Genomic DNA, 14,749 nt, shown 5'->3' with positions numbered 1-14,749 from the left:
GAACAAGTGAATGCACGATGTTTTTGCATTCACTCATTCATTCATTTTTTCATTCACATGAAAGAAAGAAATGGAAGAAATACATATTTTAAAAATTGAAGCCAAATTTCTCGTATTAGAGCCTCCACAAAAACCTGTTAATTGTAATTAATAATTACTATATTTGCATCAACAAACTGCTTATTTTTTTCAGCTTAATATCTGATATACGATACGCGTGTATCGTCTTTGAATGTGTTTTAAATTGGGCATTCGTTTCACACTGACTCCACTTCATCCAGTGATTGGCAGAAATTTGGCGAATTATGATGACATGACCTATTTTGTGATTTATTAACGAGCGGAAGGATGAGAAGCGGAGTTATTGAAGCTCAGCCCCAGGTCATAGGTCATAATTCTTTTAATTTGAAAGAGATTAAATTTTAAGTTTATTCAATGGGAGCGATTATTTTGACGAGGCATCTAAGCAATCACACTTTGTTTTTCTCCTTTTGCACCTGTAACGACGATGTGTAAAGTCGTTAACTAGTATTCACTGAATACTATTCAGCATGTAATTAAAATGTGATAACAGTCATTAAGTTAAGATTACGTATCCGGCAATGATTCAGTCTAAAGTTGATAAATTTGAATATCCGTGTGTAAATAAACTGTCCACATAAAATGATGACCTTTCTGACCTGTGTTGTTATATTCACATTATTCCGAACAGTCATCCCCACTGATCCCCCCAATTTGGTCCCCGTTGTCAAAATCCCCTCAACAAATCTCAGCACAGGCGTTTTTTACGTCATCACCATGAAAAGCAAACCATCAGGAATAGTAACTTGGACCGATAAGAAGGTCGTGCACGATATTAAAAATTTTGTCCAAGTTGACCTCACGCCAGAAAATCAGAAAGAATATCTCCCAGGAGGGCAGTGGTTCTCATCCGCACAGTGGACATTCCAACCCCTGAATAATTCGTCATCGTTCTTGCTCAAAAATCGGGACAATTTGTCTAGAAATGTGGCAACTGTGGTTGACGAAAATACCGGATACACTTTTCTCTACTGGGATGACCCATCGGGACCATCAAGTTTAAATACTCCTCTCAATTACTACTTCATCACGCCGGTGGGGACCGTGGATGAGTCCGAGTACAAAATTCAGCTCCAATTTTCCCGATATCCAGGCAGATTTGTGACTTGGACTCCGCTGAAGAACGGGAAATATTCCCACTTTCTCCAAGTAGCAGCAAAGGGGAGTGAGTATGACTGGGATGGGAAGTCGTGGGACAGCACCTTGTTCAAGTTTGAACCTGTGACCAGTGGGACTGTCATTCGATTTGGACATGTAGCATCGCTAGAAATTAGGCCGCAAGGGGTCGAAATATTGGACAGTAAAGGAACAATGGGCACCGTGTATTCCGAAAAGTTTGAGAATTTTGGACCATTTCCGACCACAACGTTGGTAATGCGTGATAAAATTTAGATCAACCTAAAAAAACATTGGCATACACAAAGCATTAATTTCAGATCAAAACCTCTCTTCCTGACACATCGGGAGGAATTTTGACCATCACGAACCCCACGTTGAGTCCCCACGTCAAACTTCCGGCGAATTTCACCTTTGCCCTCCCCTCCAAAAGGGGCAGTCCAATCCTCTTCAACGTCATCGCGTCCTCTGAAAATTCGAACAAAACATATCTCGTGAGACCACTGAATCGTGTCCTGCCGCTCCCACCGAACGTGGCCGTGAACGTGGGGCCGAGTAAGGTGATAAGCTTCACGGTGCAGCAGAACCTCTTTAAAGACGTTGAGTTGCCGTGTGTGCTCAATGTTCTTGTGACCGGCGAGGGCGACAGGGTAACGGAGGATGGCGGCGTGGGACGAGGACCACTCCCACCGGATGTGGTAGAGACCGCTTTGAGGAAAAAGTTGGGACTTCTGGACGAAGTGAGGATGGAGGGGGATCAAATATTTGTCCGAGTGGGGGCTGTCATTAAGGGGTCATTTTTAGTCGGGGTTGAAACAACGCCGTCAATCGTATAAAAATTCATACAGATGCATATATAAATTAATTAATTTGGAAAATAAAATGTTTTCAAATAGGGACATACAATTTAGTAATTGATTTTTGAGAATAAAATGTTCATGATACATATAAATGCATATATACAGACTCGTTATGCATAAAAATGGTAAATACATGTCAACTTGTTATATTAATTCATTTCAAGTAGTGTACACATTCTGCATCGATCTGCGATCTGGAAGAGAAAATGGAGAAAGTAAAACTATCTTAAGTTGGTTTGATGGGCAACCGTTGGTAGAATCTGAGAAAACGTCGGTTGAAAATGTCATGCTAATAATACTTAAAATGGCCCTGTTATCAAATTTTCTGTTCCATAATTATTTCAATCGATCAATTATTACATAAGGTTAGGTTAGGTTTGAATACAGTAAATAAATAAATATTGTGATTTAGTAGAAATAGGATTTCATTTGCTGCAGGGAACTGTTATAATTTACTCTTTTTGTTCCAAAGAACCAACAGGCTCTCAAGCCATGTCTGATACATTCTGGCGAATCTTTGGCATGTAACAAACAATCATCGGCAGGGTTCATTCCACAGTAAGCTTGTCTAGTGTCGCATTTTATTATGCGTGTAGTCCCATTTTCATCGCATCGATAAACGTGTTCCATTCCGCAAGACGCGTGAAGGTAAATCTTCTTAATTTCATGGCCACACATGAGGAATGGTTTGGGAAGATTTCTATACGTTCTGGGACAGATACACTCCTCATCCCCCTAAAGTTGAATGTTCTATTGAGGCAAGTTGAGTACACAGAAAAACAACTACTAGTTTACTTACCTTGCAAAATATGCAGTTTAAAATTATTGCAAAAACTATGAACTTGTGCATTCTTCTAAAAGTCAAAATCTTGTTCATTCAACAACAATTTAGAACTTTGTGCAATGTGAATCTTGTAATACTGACTAAATTTCATTCATTTGTAGCAAAGTAACAATGGGAAATTAAATTTTTATGTGTCATTAATTTCAGAATTGCTTGGTTAGCATTTCACGTAGTTGGACAATTTATCATCAATGACGACTCGAGGATGGAGGGGAATGAAACATTGGTCGGAGTGGGGCGGACATTTTTATCGGAGTTGAGACCACGCCATCAATCGTGAAGTAATACACATGCGCCATTAGTTTAGAAAATAATAACACATTGGCAAGTTTGGGACACAAAATAGAATAATTTATTTCTGAAATATAGCAATAATCTCAAATTGATGGCTAAATTTCTTGGGGATGAATTTTTTGTAGGGAATATTTTTTTAATACCAAATTATTCAATGGCATTATTATTACTTATCATTGAGCAATTGAGCAGTGGCGACATTGTCGTCACATCGTCTTGTTTAACGTCCATATCCTCCACTGGATCCACCCCCACCGGAGTAACCCCCACCACCACCACCTCCCGAAGTGCTGGAGAAGGATCCGACAAGATTGGCCTTTCTGGGAGAATCCAACTGAGCTCCGCCACCACCGCCGGATGGTGCTCCATAACCGGACTGTGGGGGTGCCCCGTACTGACCGCCCCCACCACCGCCACCACCCCCTCCGCCCCCACCAGAGTACCCACCACCACCACCACCTCCTCCCATTTGGGACAGGACTTGCGCAACTTGGGCCAAAAGAGCTTGGTCAACTATTCCTTGAGATGAAGGACCTTCGTCGAATTGGGCTTGTTGATAGCCACCCCCGCCGCCTCCTCCACCACCGGATTGACCCCCATATTGACCTCCCCCACCTACAGAATAAAAATCAGTAGAAATATTCATCACGGTCTGCCAGTAGCCGCCTAAGCTGTGGGGACATTTGGGGATTTTAAAATTGGGGAGGGAGTAAAAATTTGAAAGAAAATTTGCCAATATTCTGCAGAAATTTGGCCCAGTATTCTACAGAAAAACTTTACGCAGTGATTTTTTGCAGAAACCTGTGCAAAATTATGCAGAATAAAACCAATATAAATTTTCTGCAGAATTATGTAAAAAATGCAGAACATCAAGCTTTTATCGATTACTCCTGAGTTGGACACGGTAATTTTTGCTGGGGAAGGTTTTATGTAGCATGGCCAGATAATGGGGACATCGAATAACCGTGGGGACATTGTCCCTCTGTCCTCACGCCACAGCATCCCTCTAAGTAAATATTTCTGTATTAAACCTACCACCACCACCCCCACCGAATCCAGCGTCCGCTGAGGCAGCGGCGACAAGCAGGGCGCCGAGAATAATCTAAATATACGAGTTAAAAATATTTAAAAATTCCGAATACAAAAATTCACAGAAAAACTCACGATGCGATTCATCCTTAGTGTGTGATCAGTGATGGATGGAAGTCCAAGTTTTAGTCTGACTACACGATTTGAAAGTGCGGCTGCTTTTATATGTTGAAGATGTTATTAGAAATTGGGTAACAATTCGCTTATTATATCATCATCGCCACGCCACCCACCCAACCACCAGAAGATATCGCCATGCACCCTTTTATTATATTACCAGTCTCATCCCATCTCCTACTTGCTTACTTATCTCTTCAGGTACTTATTATTATTATTATTTATTACGATGCATTCTGCTGGCTGCCTATAAAATATTGTAAATCCAATTCTAACGACTAAACCAAATGTCACTTTTTCAAGATAAAATGATATCTTAAATTGTACACCCATTTAGAATTAAAACGTGTCCTCGGACGTTTCATTCACCCCACGATGACAGCGATCAAACACACTGCGTCATAATATTGGGAACGTCCATATTTTACGTCTCCAAAAAGGTGGGTGGATGGTTTTAGGTCGCTTATCTGGCTCGTGTTAAGCTTAAGATAAGTCTGATATGGAAGGGATGGTCTAAAAATTTTCGTTTTTCGATAACGTAATATATGTACGTTCCCATTTACGTCCCGATTGAAGAACAGCGTTACTTTCATTCAACCTCATTTAAAATACTGAGGAAAAAAAATGAATGCAATTTTTCATGAATGATGAAGCTGAGAAAAAAAGATTTATTTATTTTGAAAAAAGACACTAATTCTTAACAAATCTGCCTGCACCTGGCTTTTACTAATCCTGTGATAATGATTTGTCACCAGATTTCATGTACCGATTCAAATTCAGTTTGTCAAAAGAGATTTATTAAAATTTAAATCTGTGTAATTTCTGATTTTGTAATATTATTTAATAAATCAATCATTCATTCATATTGTTCGTTGAGATTTGTGCCTCGTTCCATTTTTTATAAATTACTCCATTATAATTGTTACCTACTTAATACTAGCAGAAAATTGGACCTGGAGGCCATTTAATTTAAGCTGTGCAAAAAGACAATGATGAATAGATATGTAGAAATTATCTGCGTCGACGACGATGTCAAGAATACTTTTTTATTGTTATGTGTATAAGCGTCAAGCGTGGCAGTTCGATGACAGGCAGGATTTAGTGATGTTGATGATGACCAATTTATTTAAGTGAGTGTGTGTGTAACCTCTAATTTTTTGTGGTGAGTTTTACCTACGAAAATTATTGAGAAAGAACAATTTATTAAATTTTAGGCTATGACGGGGGATATTTATTTACTTTATAGAGGGCGGATATGTATTTAGGCAAAATCGCTGAATTAATATGTATTTACGAAATAAACGCCAACGTATTTATGAAATATATACGAAAAAACATCAAAATAAGAATTTTGGCAAAATATGTAATTTTGAATTGTTTTTTTTTTGGAGTCGAATTTCTTTGAGCAAAAAAATTTGGTCCCTTTATAATTACAAAATATATGCATTTTTGAAAAAAATATCTGAAAGATTTGCATAATTTTCAAATAATAGTGGAAATATATATAAATATATTTATACGTCTGAAAACCTAAAAATACGACAATTTTTGAAAATATTCTGAAATTTTTATGATCTATTCGAGTTGTGGAACACACCCACGAAATTTGACCGTCGGTCATCATCAAATGAAAAATTCGAAAATAAATACATATCCACCCCCTGATCATCAGACCAGACCACCAAGCAGCTAAATAAACTAAATAAGTCATGCGTCGAGTAAATGCTTTTTTTCTGAAAATTGTAGCAAAAAGTGGACAAAAAACCAATATTAGATGAATGAATTTGAATTATATTTATATGTACAACAATTGCTCGTGGTGGTGCTGATGATGGTAAATTATTTAAGAGATGCAATTGTTGTGGTGGCTAAATTATGCAATTTTCATAACGTGACGTACTCTGCAAAGTATTATTGCACGGAAAATATGATAATACTGCACACAAAAAACACACATTTAAAAAAACTGCAATACGATTCGTGCCATAATTTCGTCATTGTTGTCTGCTTGGATTAAATAGTAAAGTGAAAAAAAGAGAAGCATTTTTCAAAAGACAAGTTCAGTTCGTGCCACGTACTTCGTTTTGCATGGTTAGTTAGAGATTGGATTTAAATATTGGATAAGCACCACTTAAGGCGATTTTATTCCCAAGTTCAGTAGCGATTTTTACGTAAGAGTGATGTAACACTGGTCTATTTTCTGCTGGGATATCCCAAATAAAGAGCAAAAGAATCAATCATTATCCAATCCGAAGTAATGATAAGCAATGTCGATGATAAGATAAATCGCTGGGTTATCCGCTCCACAACACACGCAACGTAAGTTTAAACAGAAATCCGACACATGTGAAATTGGTCTCAGTTTTGGAATACACGATTTTTCATAACTAAATTATAAACGATTTTTGTCGTAAAAAAATGGAAATTTTCATGAATTTTTCCAAAATCTGGGCTATTTTAGTTTTTTGCGTGGTGTCTGTCGCAAAATGTGACGAACCGAGGGTAACACTGCCAAATGGGAACGTCCTAATTGGGTTGGAACAAGACTCGTTTTATGAGGGGAAGAAATTTCACGAATTTCGTGGCATCCCGTACGCCACGCCGCCTAAAGGGGGGCTTCGTTTTAAGGTGAGTGCGCATACTTAATTTATTCAGGTGGGAAATTATGTAATTTAATTTATGGCGAATTATTAGGCGCCACAAAAGTACGACGTGAAATGGGACACACCCAGAAATGCGGTCGAATATGGAGCAGTCTGTCCGCAAGATGACCTTTTAAACGAACCGCAAGAAGACGGACATGTCGAAGAGATCGTGCAACCAATTGGGGACGAGGATTGCTTATTTATCAACGTGGCGACGCCGGCTAAAAAGGTATTTACGGGTGCAAGGCACCTGCAAGAAATAACGATTTTGACCTGCAAGAATTGCAAGGCGCAGGAAACTACGCCACGCCGCTATACTTCATACGGCGCGTGGTTGGATGGCGCATATTTCTTGCACTTTCTCCCAGTTTCTTGCACCTCACATTTCTTGCGTTTCTTGCTCTGCAGTGCAAGAAATGCAGCAAACTCGCAACAAATGAAACACAGACCGTGATCATTGATGTATAAATGCATAATAAACTGCGGCAACGCAGGGTACCCAAGTAGCGCAAAAATGCTGAGAATGTGATACAAAATAAAGGAAATATAGATTTCCGAATCTTAATTATTTAAAAAATAATTAAATAATTTAGATTCCCTCATTTATGTGTAGCCACTTTGAAAAATCGTGCATCTTACATGTTTTACTTTTTTATCAATCTTAACTAATCAATCAATCTTGCTGTTTTACATATTAGATTCAATTTTTCTAAAAATCTCATTTTGCCCCAATCACACCCACTGGGTGCCATGGGGTGTGGCACTACTCGGGAACACTTAATTTAACTGCCCTTCATCCATAGATTCAATTTTTGTAAAAATCTCATTTTGCCCCAACCACACCCACTGCGCCCCAACCACACCCACTGGGCGAGAGGGGGTGCGGCACAACTTGGGAACACTTAATTTAGCTGCCCTTCATCCATAGATTCGATTTTTGTAAAAATCTCATTTTGCCCCAACCACACCCACTGGCCGAGAGGGGGTGTGGCACAACTTGGGAACACTTAATTTAACTGCCCTTCATACATAGATTCAATTTTTGTAAAAATCTCATTTTGCCCCAACCACACCCACTCGCGCCCGGGGGGTGTGGTCCGGCCGCCCCCAAAACCTTAGGGGATCCTCCCCCTAGGGTCATACGTATGATGGCGAAAACCGATTTCGATTATCTCGATCCGTTCTCCAGTTATCGTGTTGACAGACAGACGGACAGACAGACAGACTAACTAAGTCATCGCATAAAGTAGCTTGCGCTACTTAATAAATATTTAAATAGCCATCGTCCAAGGGAGGATATCCCGTCGCCGTCTGGATTCACGGTGGTTCTTTCCAGTACGAATCGGGGGATGCGTACAGCCCCAAAAAATTCATGGATTATGGTAACGTCGTCCTTGTAACGTTCAACTATCGCTTGGGAGCACTCGGCTTCTTAAACACGGGGGATGGAAAAATTCAAGGAAATATGGGTCTCAAAGATCAAGTTCTGGCGTTGAAATGGGTACAAACAAATATCGCAGCGTTCTCCGGAGATGTCAATGCGGTCACACTTTTTGGAACGAACTCTGGAGCAGTGTCGGCTCATTTGCATATGATTTCGCCAATGTCCGAAGGTAACTAAATAAATCATACAATCAATGGTAATACATATGTACGTCTGCGAATTTTAGGCCTATTCCATCGAGTCTTGTTACAAAGTGGGACTGCCATTTCTCCCTGGGTTTTGCAACACAATCCAGCCAAAACAGCAAAGACTTACGCTGCCTGGCTTAATTGTAGTGGTGATGTCATCAATAATGAAGACAACGAAACAACTCCGCAAGAATCCACAATTGACTGCCTTATGCGAACCGATGTACAAACATTTGTCCGAAAGCAGGCTCGATTAACGGTTAAATTGCTTTTAAATTGAAAATATTTGTAAAAATATCTGTATTAACAAACATTGTGTTGTTTTTGCAGGAGTGGTTTATCGACCCAATGGTTCCGATGGGACCATCAATCGAAAATGCGGAAGGTTCCTCCGAGAACGAACCCAAATTCTTGTCTGAAGATCCCTACGAGTTGTTACAGTCTGGAAATTTCTGGGCTAAGGATAAAGTTCGACTAATTGCTGGTGTAAACTCACATGAAGGACTGTTACACACGTGGGGTGGGAAATTTATTTATTAAGATAACTAAATTTAATTTAACAGAAACAGAGGTCGACGCCGACCAATTTTTCGGTGGTGGCGGCGGCGGCGACACCCAATTTTGGTGATTTTTCGGCGGCGTTGGCGACGCGGTGTAGCGTCCCAATGTTTAAAGAATAAGAAATCCAATTTATTTATTTGCGGTTACCCCTGAGCTGAAATAGTTAAGAATTGCATATCTTATGTAAATTTTTATGTATTATCAGATATTGCACATCACCGCATGTTATCCCGCGTCCTCACCATGGAATGGCAACGAGCCCTCCCAATCACGCTAACATTTCGCGACACGGCACTCAACTTTAAAAACGTTTCAGACTCCGTGTTCCAATTCTACCTTGAAGAGAAGGAGGGTGACCAAGAAGAAGCGAGCACTTCAAATTCTGCCCCCAGTAAAAAAGGACAAGACGTAAAAAATATGAAAAACATGAAAATGCTGGGTCACGAATTTTACCGCTTTGATTCACTAACCGCAATGTATTCGGATCGTTACTTTTTCATCCCGGTCCATAAAACGGGACAGCTTCATGCAAAATACGGCAGCAAAGTGTATTTGTATTGGTTTGATTATTTGGGGGCGCAGAGTGCGACACAGTTTTCCGGATATAATGACACAGTTGTGGGTATGTAAATTCATTTTCGAGCGCATTTAAACCTAGACGTCTCACAGCGTATGCTCTTTGATTTTTACTAAATCAGTGTCAATTGATTGCAAAATTAATATAAAATTTACAAAAGAGACGAGAGATTTGCCAATTCTCAGGCTTGGCGGAGATATTTGCATCCAAAAAGGAGAAAATGCGCTCTAAAGTAGAAAAACTTTACAGTTTACTGCACTTTTTCTCCTCTTATTAGGAAAATATCTCTGCCAGAAGTGCCCATTTGGAGATCATGCCTTTTGCAAATTACACATTAATTACATTTGTGACCGATAGCTTAATCAAAATTGGAGAGCATACATATGCTGAGGGATAGATTAAAAACTATTAAAATATTATTATTCTCATAAGGTGCGGCTCACTACGACCAAGTTCAGTACATGTTTAACACGCCATTCTTTAAAGAAGTTGAGAGCGAGGAGGACATAAAATTTGGGAGGAAATTTATGGACGGTATCGTCCGATTTATAGGGACAGGGTACGTTCAATTAATGCAATAATTTATACGGTGTTCTCTGTTTCTCTGTTTGCGAGTTTGCTATTTTTTGCACTGCAAACCAAGGCAAGTGGCTACTTGCACCTGAAACACTAAGTTTATGTGGTTTATTGACAAAATACTTATTACAATTTTGAAAAAAATATATTTAGTGAGCCTCCCGCAGGAGGATGGGTTCCCGTGAATAAGGAAATGCTAGAAGGGTCCGTTCCCTTCATTTATAATCGAATTGGACACAAAACTAAGGCAGAGCAAATGGTGGAGACGTTCAGAAAGAGCGTCGACTTTTGGGACACACTTCCTCTTATAGAATACGGCAAGAAAATGGACCAATTTCCGGAATTTCTGGAAAGAGATGAACTAAAAGAATATGAGGAGAAAGACGGCGGAGACGAAATTCTACCAGGAGTGACGAAAGACGACATTGAGAGATTAAAGGCTAAACTTGAATTATAGAAATTTTAATAGTTACACAGAGGGCGGATATAGGTTTACGAAAAATCGCTGAAATATGTATTTAATATTTACGGAAAAATGGCCAAAATATAAATGAAATATTTGCAAAAAAATACAATTTGCTCTTCTAGATTTTTTGTGATCTAATTTCTTGAAGTTGTGTGTGATTTTGAGAAATTGAGAAAAAAGAGACTATGACGAATATTTTTATAACGTTAGATTGAAAACTTTGGAATCCAAATGTTGAGTTGGAAAAGTAATTGTTCAAAGTTGAAATTTTGTCAAATCAGGGTCAACATAATATAATTTAATAAAAAATAATAATTTCTAAATTATGCACATTATTTGGATGGGTGAGTAAAAAGTAAAACATTACATGTAAAGTTACTTTACATATTCTGCAAAAAACGGGATTTTGAAAAATTTCGCCAAATTTTTAAGAAAAATTTCTTAAAAATTTCCAAAAAATTTTGCCTCGTATGGTTGAAATATTTACAAACATGCATTTTAGAAAAAAAATATCTAAAAGATTTATAAAAACAAATATCAAATATCTATTAGCGGAAATACATCATCTGAATAGAAATATGCCAACAAATATGTAAAAATATTTTGCAATTTTTGTGTTATAAAAATTAAGGAACACCCCCCGACAATGTTTGACCGTCGGTCGTCTTCAAATAAAAAAGTTGAAAATAAATACATATCCACCCTTTGTTTATGCATGTAAATTTTTCTCACTTGGTTTATTATTTTCCCAGTCAAGAAAATGTACATATATTAAATTTATCGCTGATTTTTAAAAATTATGCCTACAAATTAGGAGCTGCCATGTTCAAAATACATCTTTGGTATAAATAAATTATTTACTTAACTAATTAATTAATTATTTAGTCAATATAATACTGAGATTTATCACCTAAATTAAATTAAGTGACTTTGTCAGCTATCCGTGGAAGAAGTGGGATCATTATTTTCTACGCTTCGACTCGATTCATCCGAATATTCGGATGACCTTCTGGAATCGCTTATCGACGACAAATCAACTGCAGGATCTTCAGTTCCAGTTTCTTCATCAGCATCGTCCGACTCTTTATCATCCGGAAGTCTGTAATTCACCGTTCGTGCCGCCGAGAACTCGCCAATTCCTCCTTCCGTCCGGGCAGCTAAGCGCATCCTATAAAGTGTCCCGGGAACCAAGTGATGTCGCAAAAATTCTGAAAATATGGATAAGTTTCCGATAAGAAAAATTTCCAAAGAATTTAAAATCTTAATGTGTCTCACTAACTTTTTTCGGAGTGAAACGTAATATTTGTCCATGGATCGCAGCTTGCCATTTTTCTAAATTGCAACGCGTACCCTTTGATGGGCAGAATTTCACCGAGTTCGTCCTTATCGACAAATCCTCGAGTTTGAATAATATGTAAATTTTTCCTGTGACGATTATGGAATCCGGTGACAGATACTAAAATTCCCGAGTTGGGAACCACGATCGTGTCAAAATCAGGCGTCGGTGGTTTCGAGGCACGACTGAGGAAAAAGTTTCGCTCAGAAGCCCCCAGTTCGTTGGATGCTCGACATGTGTACTCTCCCAGCGTGGCCTCCTTCACTTTCACCTGAAAAAGTAGGAGAAAAATGGTGACACATCGCCAAAATGGTCAAAATCAGCATATTTTAATCATTTCTCAGCTATGGGAATTTATTTTGAAATTCTGGACGACGATTTTTTAGAACAGGTTGTTCACAATATTTTAAAAATATACACTCCATATTTTGATAGTTTTTGAAGGAGGAGATCTCAAATTTTAAAAAATTCAGAAAAATTGAAAGTCATCGAAACTGGTTTAAAAAACTCATCATATTCTATTAATCAATAACTTACTGACTACTAATTTGTCGTCCAGAATTTTAAAATAAATTTCCATGATTAAAAATGTATTGATTTTAAGATTTTGGTGACAATCAAGTTTTAGAAAATACCTTTAAAATTGAGAAATTATCCTGCGTAGAAATGACCAGGATATTCCTATCCGCCGCATCCGGGTCTATACTCAAGCCACGAAATTTCCACTGAAATTCTGCCACCGGACTGGCTTGCACAATGCATCGGAGCTGCCTCCATTTATTTTCGAGCCCCCACAAAATATTCCCATTTTTTCGAGAGTGACCCTTGTCATCGATCTGAATAGGAGCATGACCAGATCGAAGAGATCGTAAATCTTGGACAAATTCGTCCTGCGACAAATCTTGGAAACTGGTTCGATGTTCACGATGCGACAATGAGTATGGGACACCGTTCACTAATGTGATAACTGCTAGTATAAGAACAAACGTCAAACTATCCGCGTGGGCCATTTTTTCGGGTTTAATTATATAAATAAAGTCACTTATTCACTTATTCACATATGCAAGTATTTCGTCAGCCTAAATTGTGCACAAAAAACTTAGCACACAAAATTTTGCAGAGGTTGCCACGCGTCTCTTTTTCCCAATATGGTTGAAGGTCGTCGAATCACTGAATCCCCAAAATTCTGGACGCACAGAACTTCACTCCAAAATTTGGTACAAAATTAGGCAGCGTCTTTTCCTCCCAAGATGTTTGAAGGTTGTCGAATCACTGACTGAATCCGAAAAATACGTGGCGCATCTAATTTATTAACTTGCCATGAGAGACTGATAAACAAACGTCACTGGCCAGTCCAAAGGTTGAAGAGCTTATGAGATGCTTGACTTGCATCACTTGGAGTGCGAAGATCGTTACTTTACGGGGAAACCCCTTAAGGAAATTGAAAGTTGTAGTGCTAATCTTACCGACTATACGACTCGAGTTCATACAGAGTAATGAATCTCGCAGGTGGATGTACATACATATTCATAACGTCCTATTTACTGACGTTTTGTGATGAATGTGTGATTATGAGTCATGCAATCGGCGTGCAGAAAAGTTAGCAAAAAATTGCTGACTTTAATCTACGCATAGTTGGTCTAGTCGGCCGAGATTTGCATGCTTACGTACGTACGTATCTGGTCATCTATAATTTGGATAAGTGTGACATGAGGAGGGAGTGACAATTTTTGCATAATTGGTGTAAATTGAGGATTTGCATAATTTTGCAAATAAATAAGTCAGTCAATTGTGCTTCTATGAAAATTCAAGTTTTTCCTCGTACATCATTCAATCCGTCATGTGTATACATAGTAAAACTCGCCTTGACCGTCACGCCACGCCACGCCAAGAAACTCCTCAGCCAGGGTTTTTTTGCAGCACTTATGTCTTGTTAAGTAGCTTCAGCTACTTTATGTGAAGACTTTGTCTGTCTGTCTGTCTGTCTGTCCGTCTGTCTGTCTGTCCGTCTGTCTGTCTGTCCGTCTGTCAGCAGGATAACGGGAGAACGGATAAAGATAATCGAAATCGGTTTTCGCCATCATACATAAGACCCCAGGGGGAGGATCCTATCAACTTTTGGGTGCAACCGGACCACACCCCCTGGAGCCAGGGGGTGTGGTCGGGGCAAAATGAGATTTTTAGTGCAATCGAATCTATGGATGAACTAGAGTGAAATTTTGTGTATCCCTGATGTGCCACACCCCCCGGGCGCCAGGGGGTGTGGTCGGGGCAAAATGAGATTTTTAGTGCAATTGATTCTATAGATGAATTAGAGTGAAATTTTGTGTATCCCTGAAGTGTCACACCCCCTAGGCGTCAGGGGGTGTGGTCGGGGCTAAATGAGATTTTTACAAAAATTGAATCTATATATGATATAGAGTCAAATTAAGTGTTCCCGAGTTGTGAGACAACTCCTGGGCGCCAGGGGGTGTGGTCGGGGCAAAATGAGATTAAAAAAAAATTGAATCTATAGCTGAAATAGAGTGAAATTAAGTGTTCCCGAGTTGTACCAC

The 14,749-nt window shown here is 38.8% G+C and overlaps 4 protein-coding genes across 4 annotated transcripts; 2 read left to right on the top strand and 2 right to left on the bottom strand.

Annotated features, from left to right (window-relative positions):
* Nucleotides 1-60: 60 nt before the first annotated feature.
* Nucleotides 61-2,035, top strand: LOC118436356. The gene is made up of 2 exons (XM_035854231.1): nt 61-1,452; nt 1,518-2,035. Exons 1-2 carry the CDS (start codon nt 664-666, stop codon nt 2,031-2,033), a joined length of 1,305 nt encoding a protein of 434 aa, XP_035710124.1. The 5' UTR covers nt 61-663; the 3' UTR covers nt 2,034-2,035.
* Nucleotides 2,036-3,230: 1,195 nt separating this feature from the next.
* On the bottom strand, nt 3,231-4,494 carry LOC110853423 (glycine-rich cell wall structural protein 1.0). Its single transcript, XM_022101684.2, has 3 exons — nt 4,360-4,494; nt 4,231-4,297; nt 3,231-3,810 (listed from the first exon to the last, which is right to left on the bottom strand). Exons 1-3 carry the CDS (start codon nt 4,369-4,371, stop codon nt 3,416-3,418), a joined length of 474 nt encoding a protein of 157 aa, XP_021957376.1. The 5' UTR covers nt 4,372-4,494; the 3' UTR covers nt 3,231-3,415.
* A 2,236-nt stretch (nt 4,495-6,730) lies between these two features.
* Nucleotides 6,731-11,754, top strand: LOC110853145 (esterase E4). Its single transcript, XM_035854464.1, has 8 exons — nt 6,731-7,029; nt 7,096-7,275; nt 8,326-8,659; nt 8,717-8,937; nt 9,009-9,198; nt 9,445-9,861; nt 10,249-10,375; nt 10,546-11,754. Exons 1-8 carry the CDS (start codon nt 6,820-6,822, stop codon nt 10,847-10,849), a joined length of 1,983 nt encoding a protein of 660 aa, XP_035710357.1. The 5' UTR covers nt 6,731-6,819; the 3' UTR covers nt 10,850-11,754.
* LOC110853323 lies at nt 11,577-13,730 on the bottom strand. The gene is made up of 3 exons (XM_022101577.2): nt 12,830-13,730; nt 12,138-12,465; nt 11,577-12,066 (listed from the first exon to the last, which is right to left on the bottom strand). The coding sequence occupies exons 1-3, from the start codon at nt 13,202-13,204 to the stop codon at nt 11,792-11,794; spliced, it is 978 nt and encodes a 325-aa protein (XP_021957269.1). The 5' UTR covers nt 13,205-13,730; the 3' UTR covers nt 11,577-11,791.
* Nucleotides 13,731-14,749: the final 1,019 nt, after the last annotated feature.

Source organism: Folsomia candida, unplaced genomic scaffold (genome assembly GCF_002217175.1).
Source record: "Folsomia candida strain VU population unplaced genomic scaffold, ASM221717v1 Fcan01_Sc008, whole genome shotgun sequence".
Lineage (NCBI taxonomy): Eukaryota > Metazoa > Arthropoda > Collembola > Entomobryomorpha > Isotomidae > Folsomia > Folsomia candida.
Note: the sequence above shows the minus strand (reverse complement) of the source record. Positions and strands in the feature narration are given on the sequence as shown.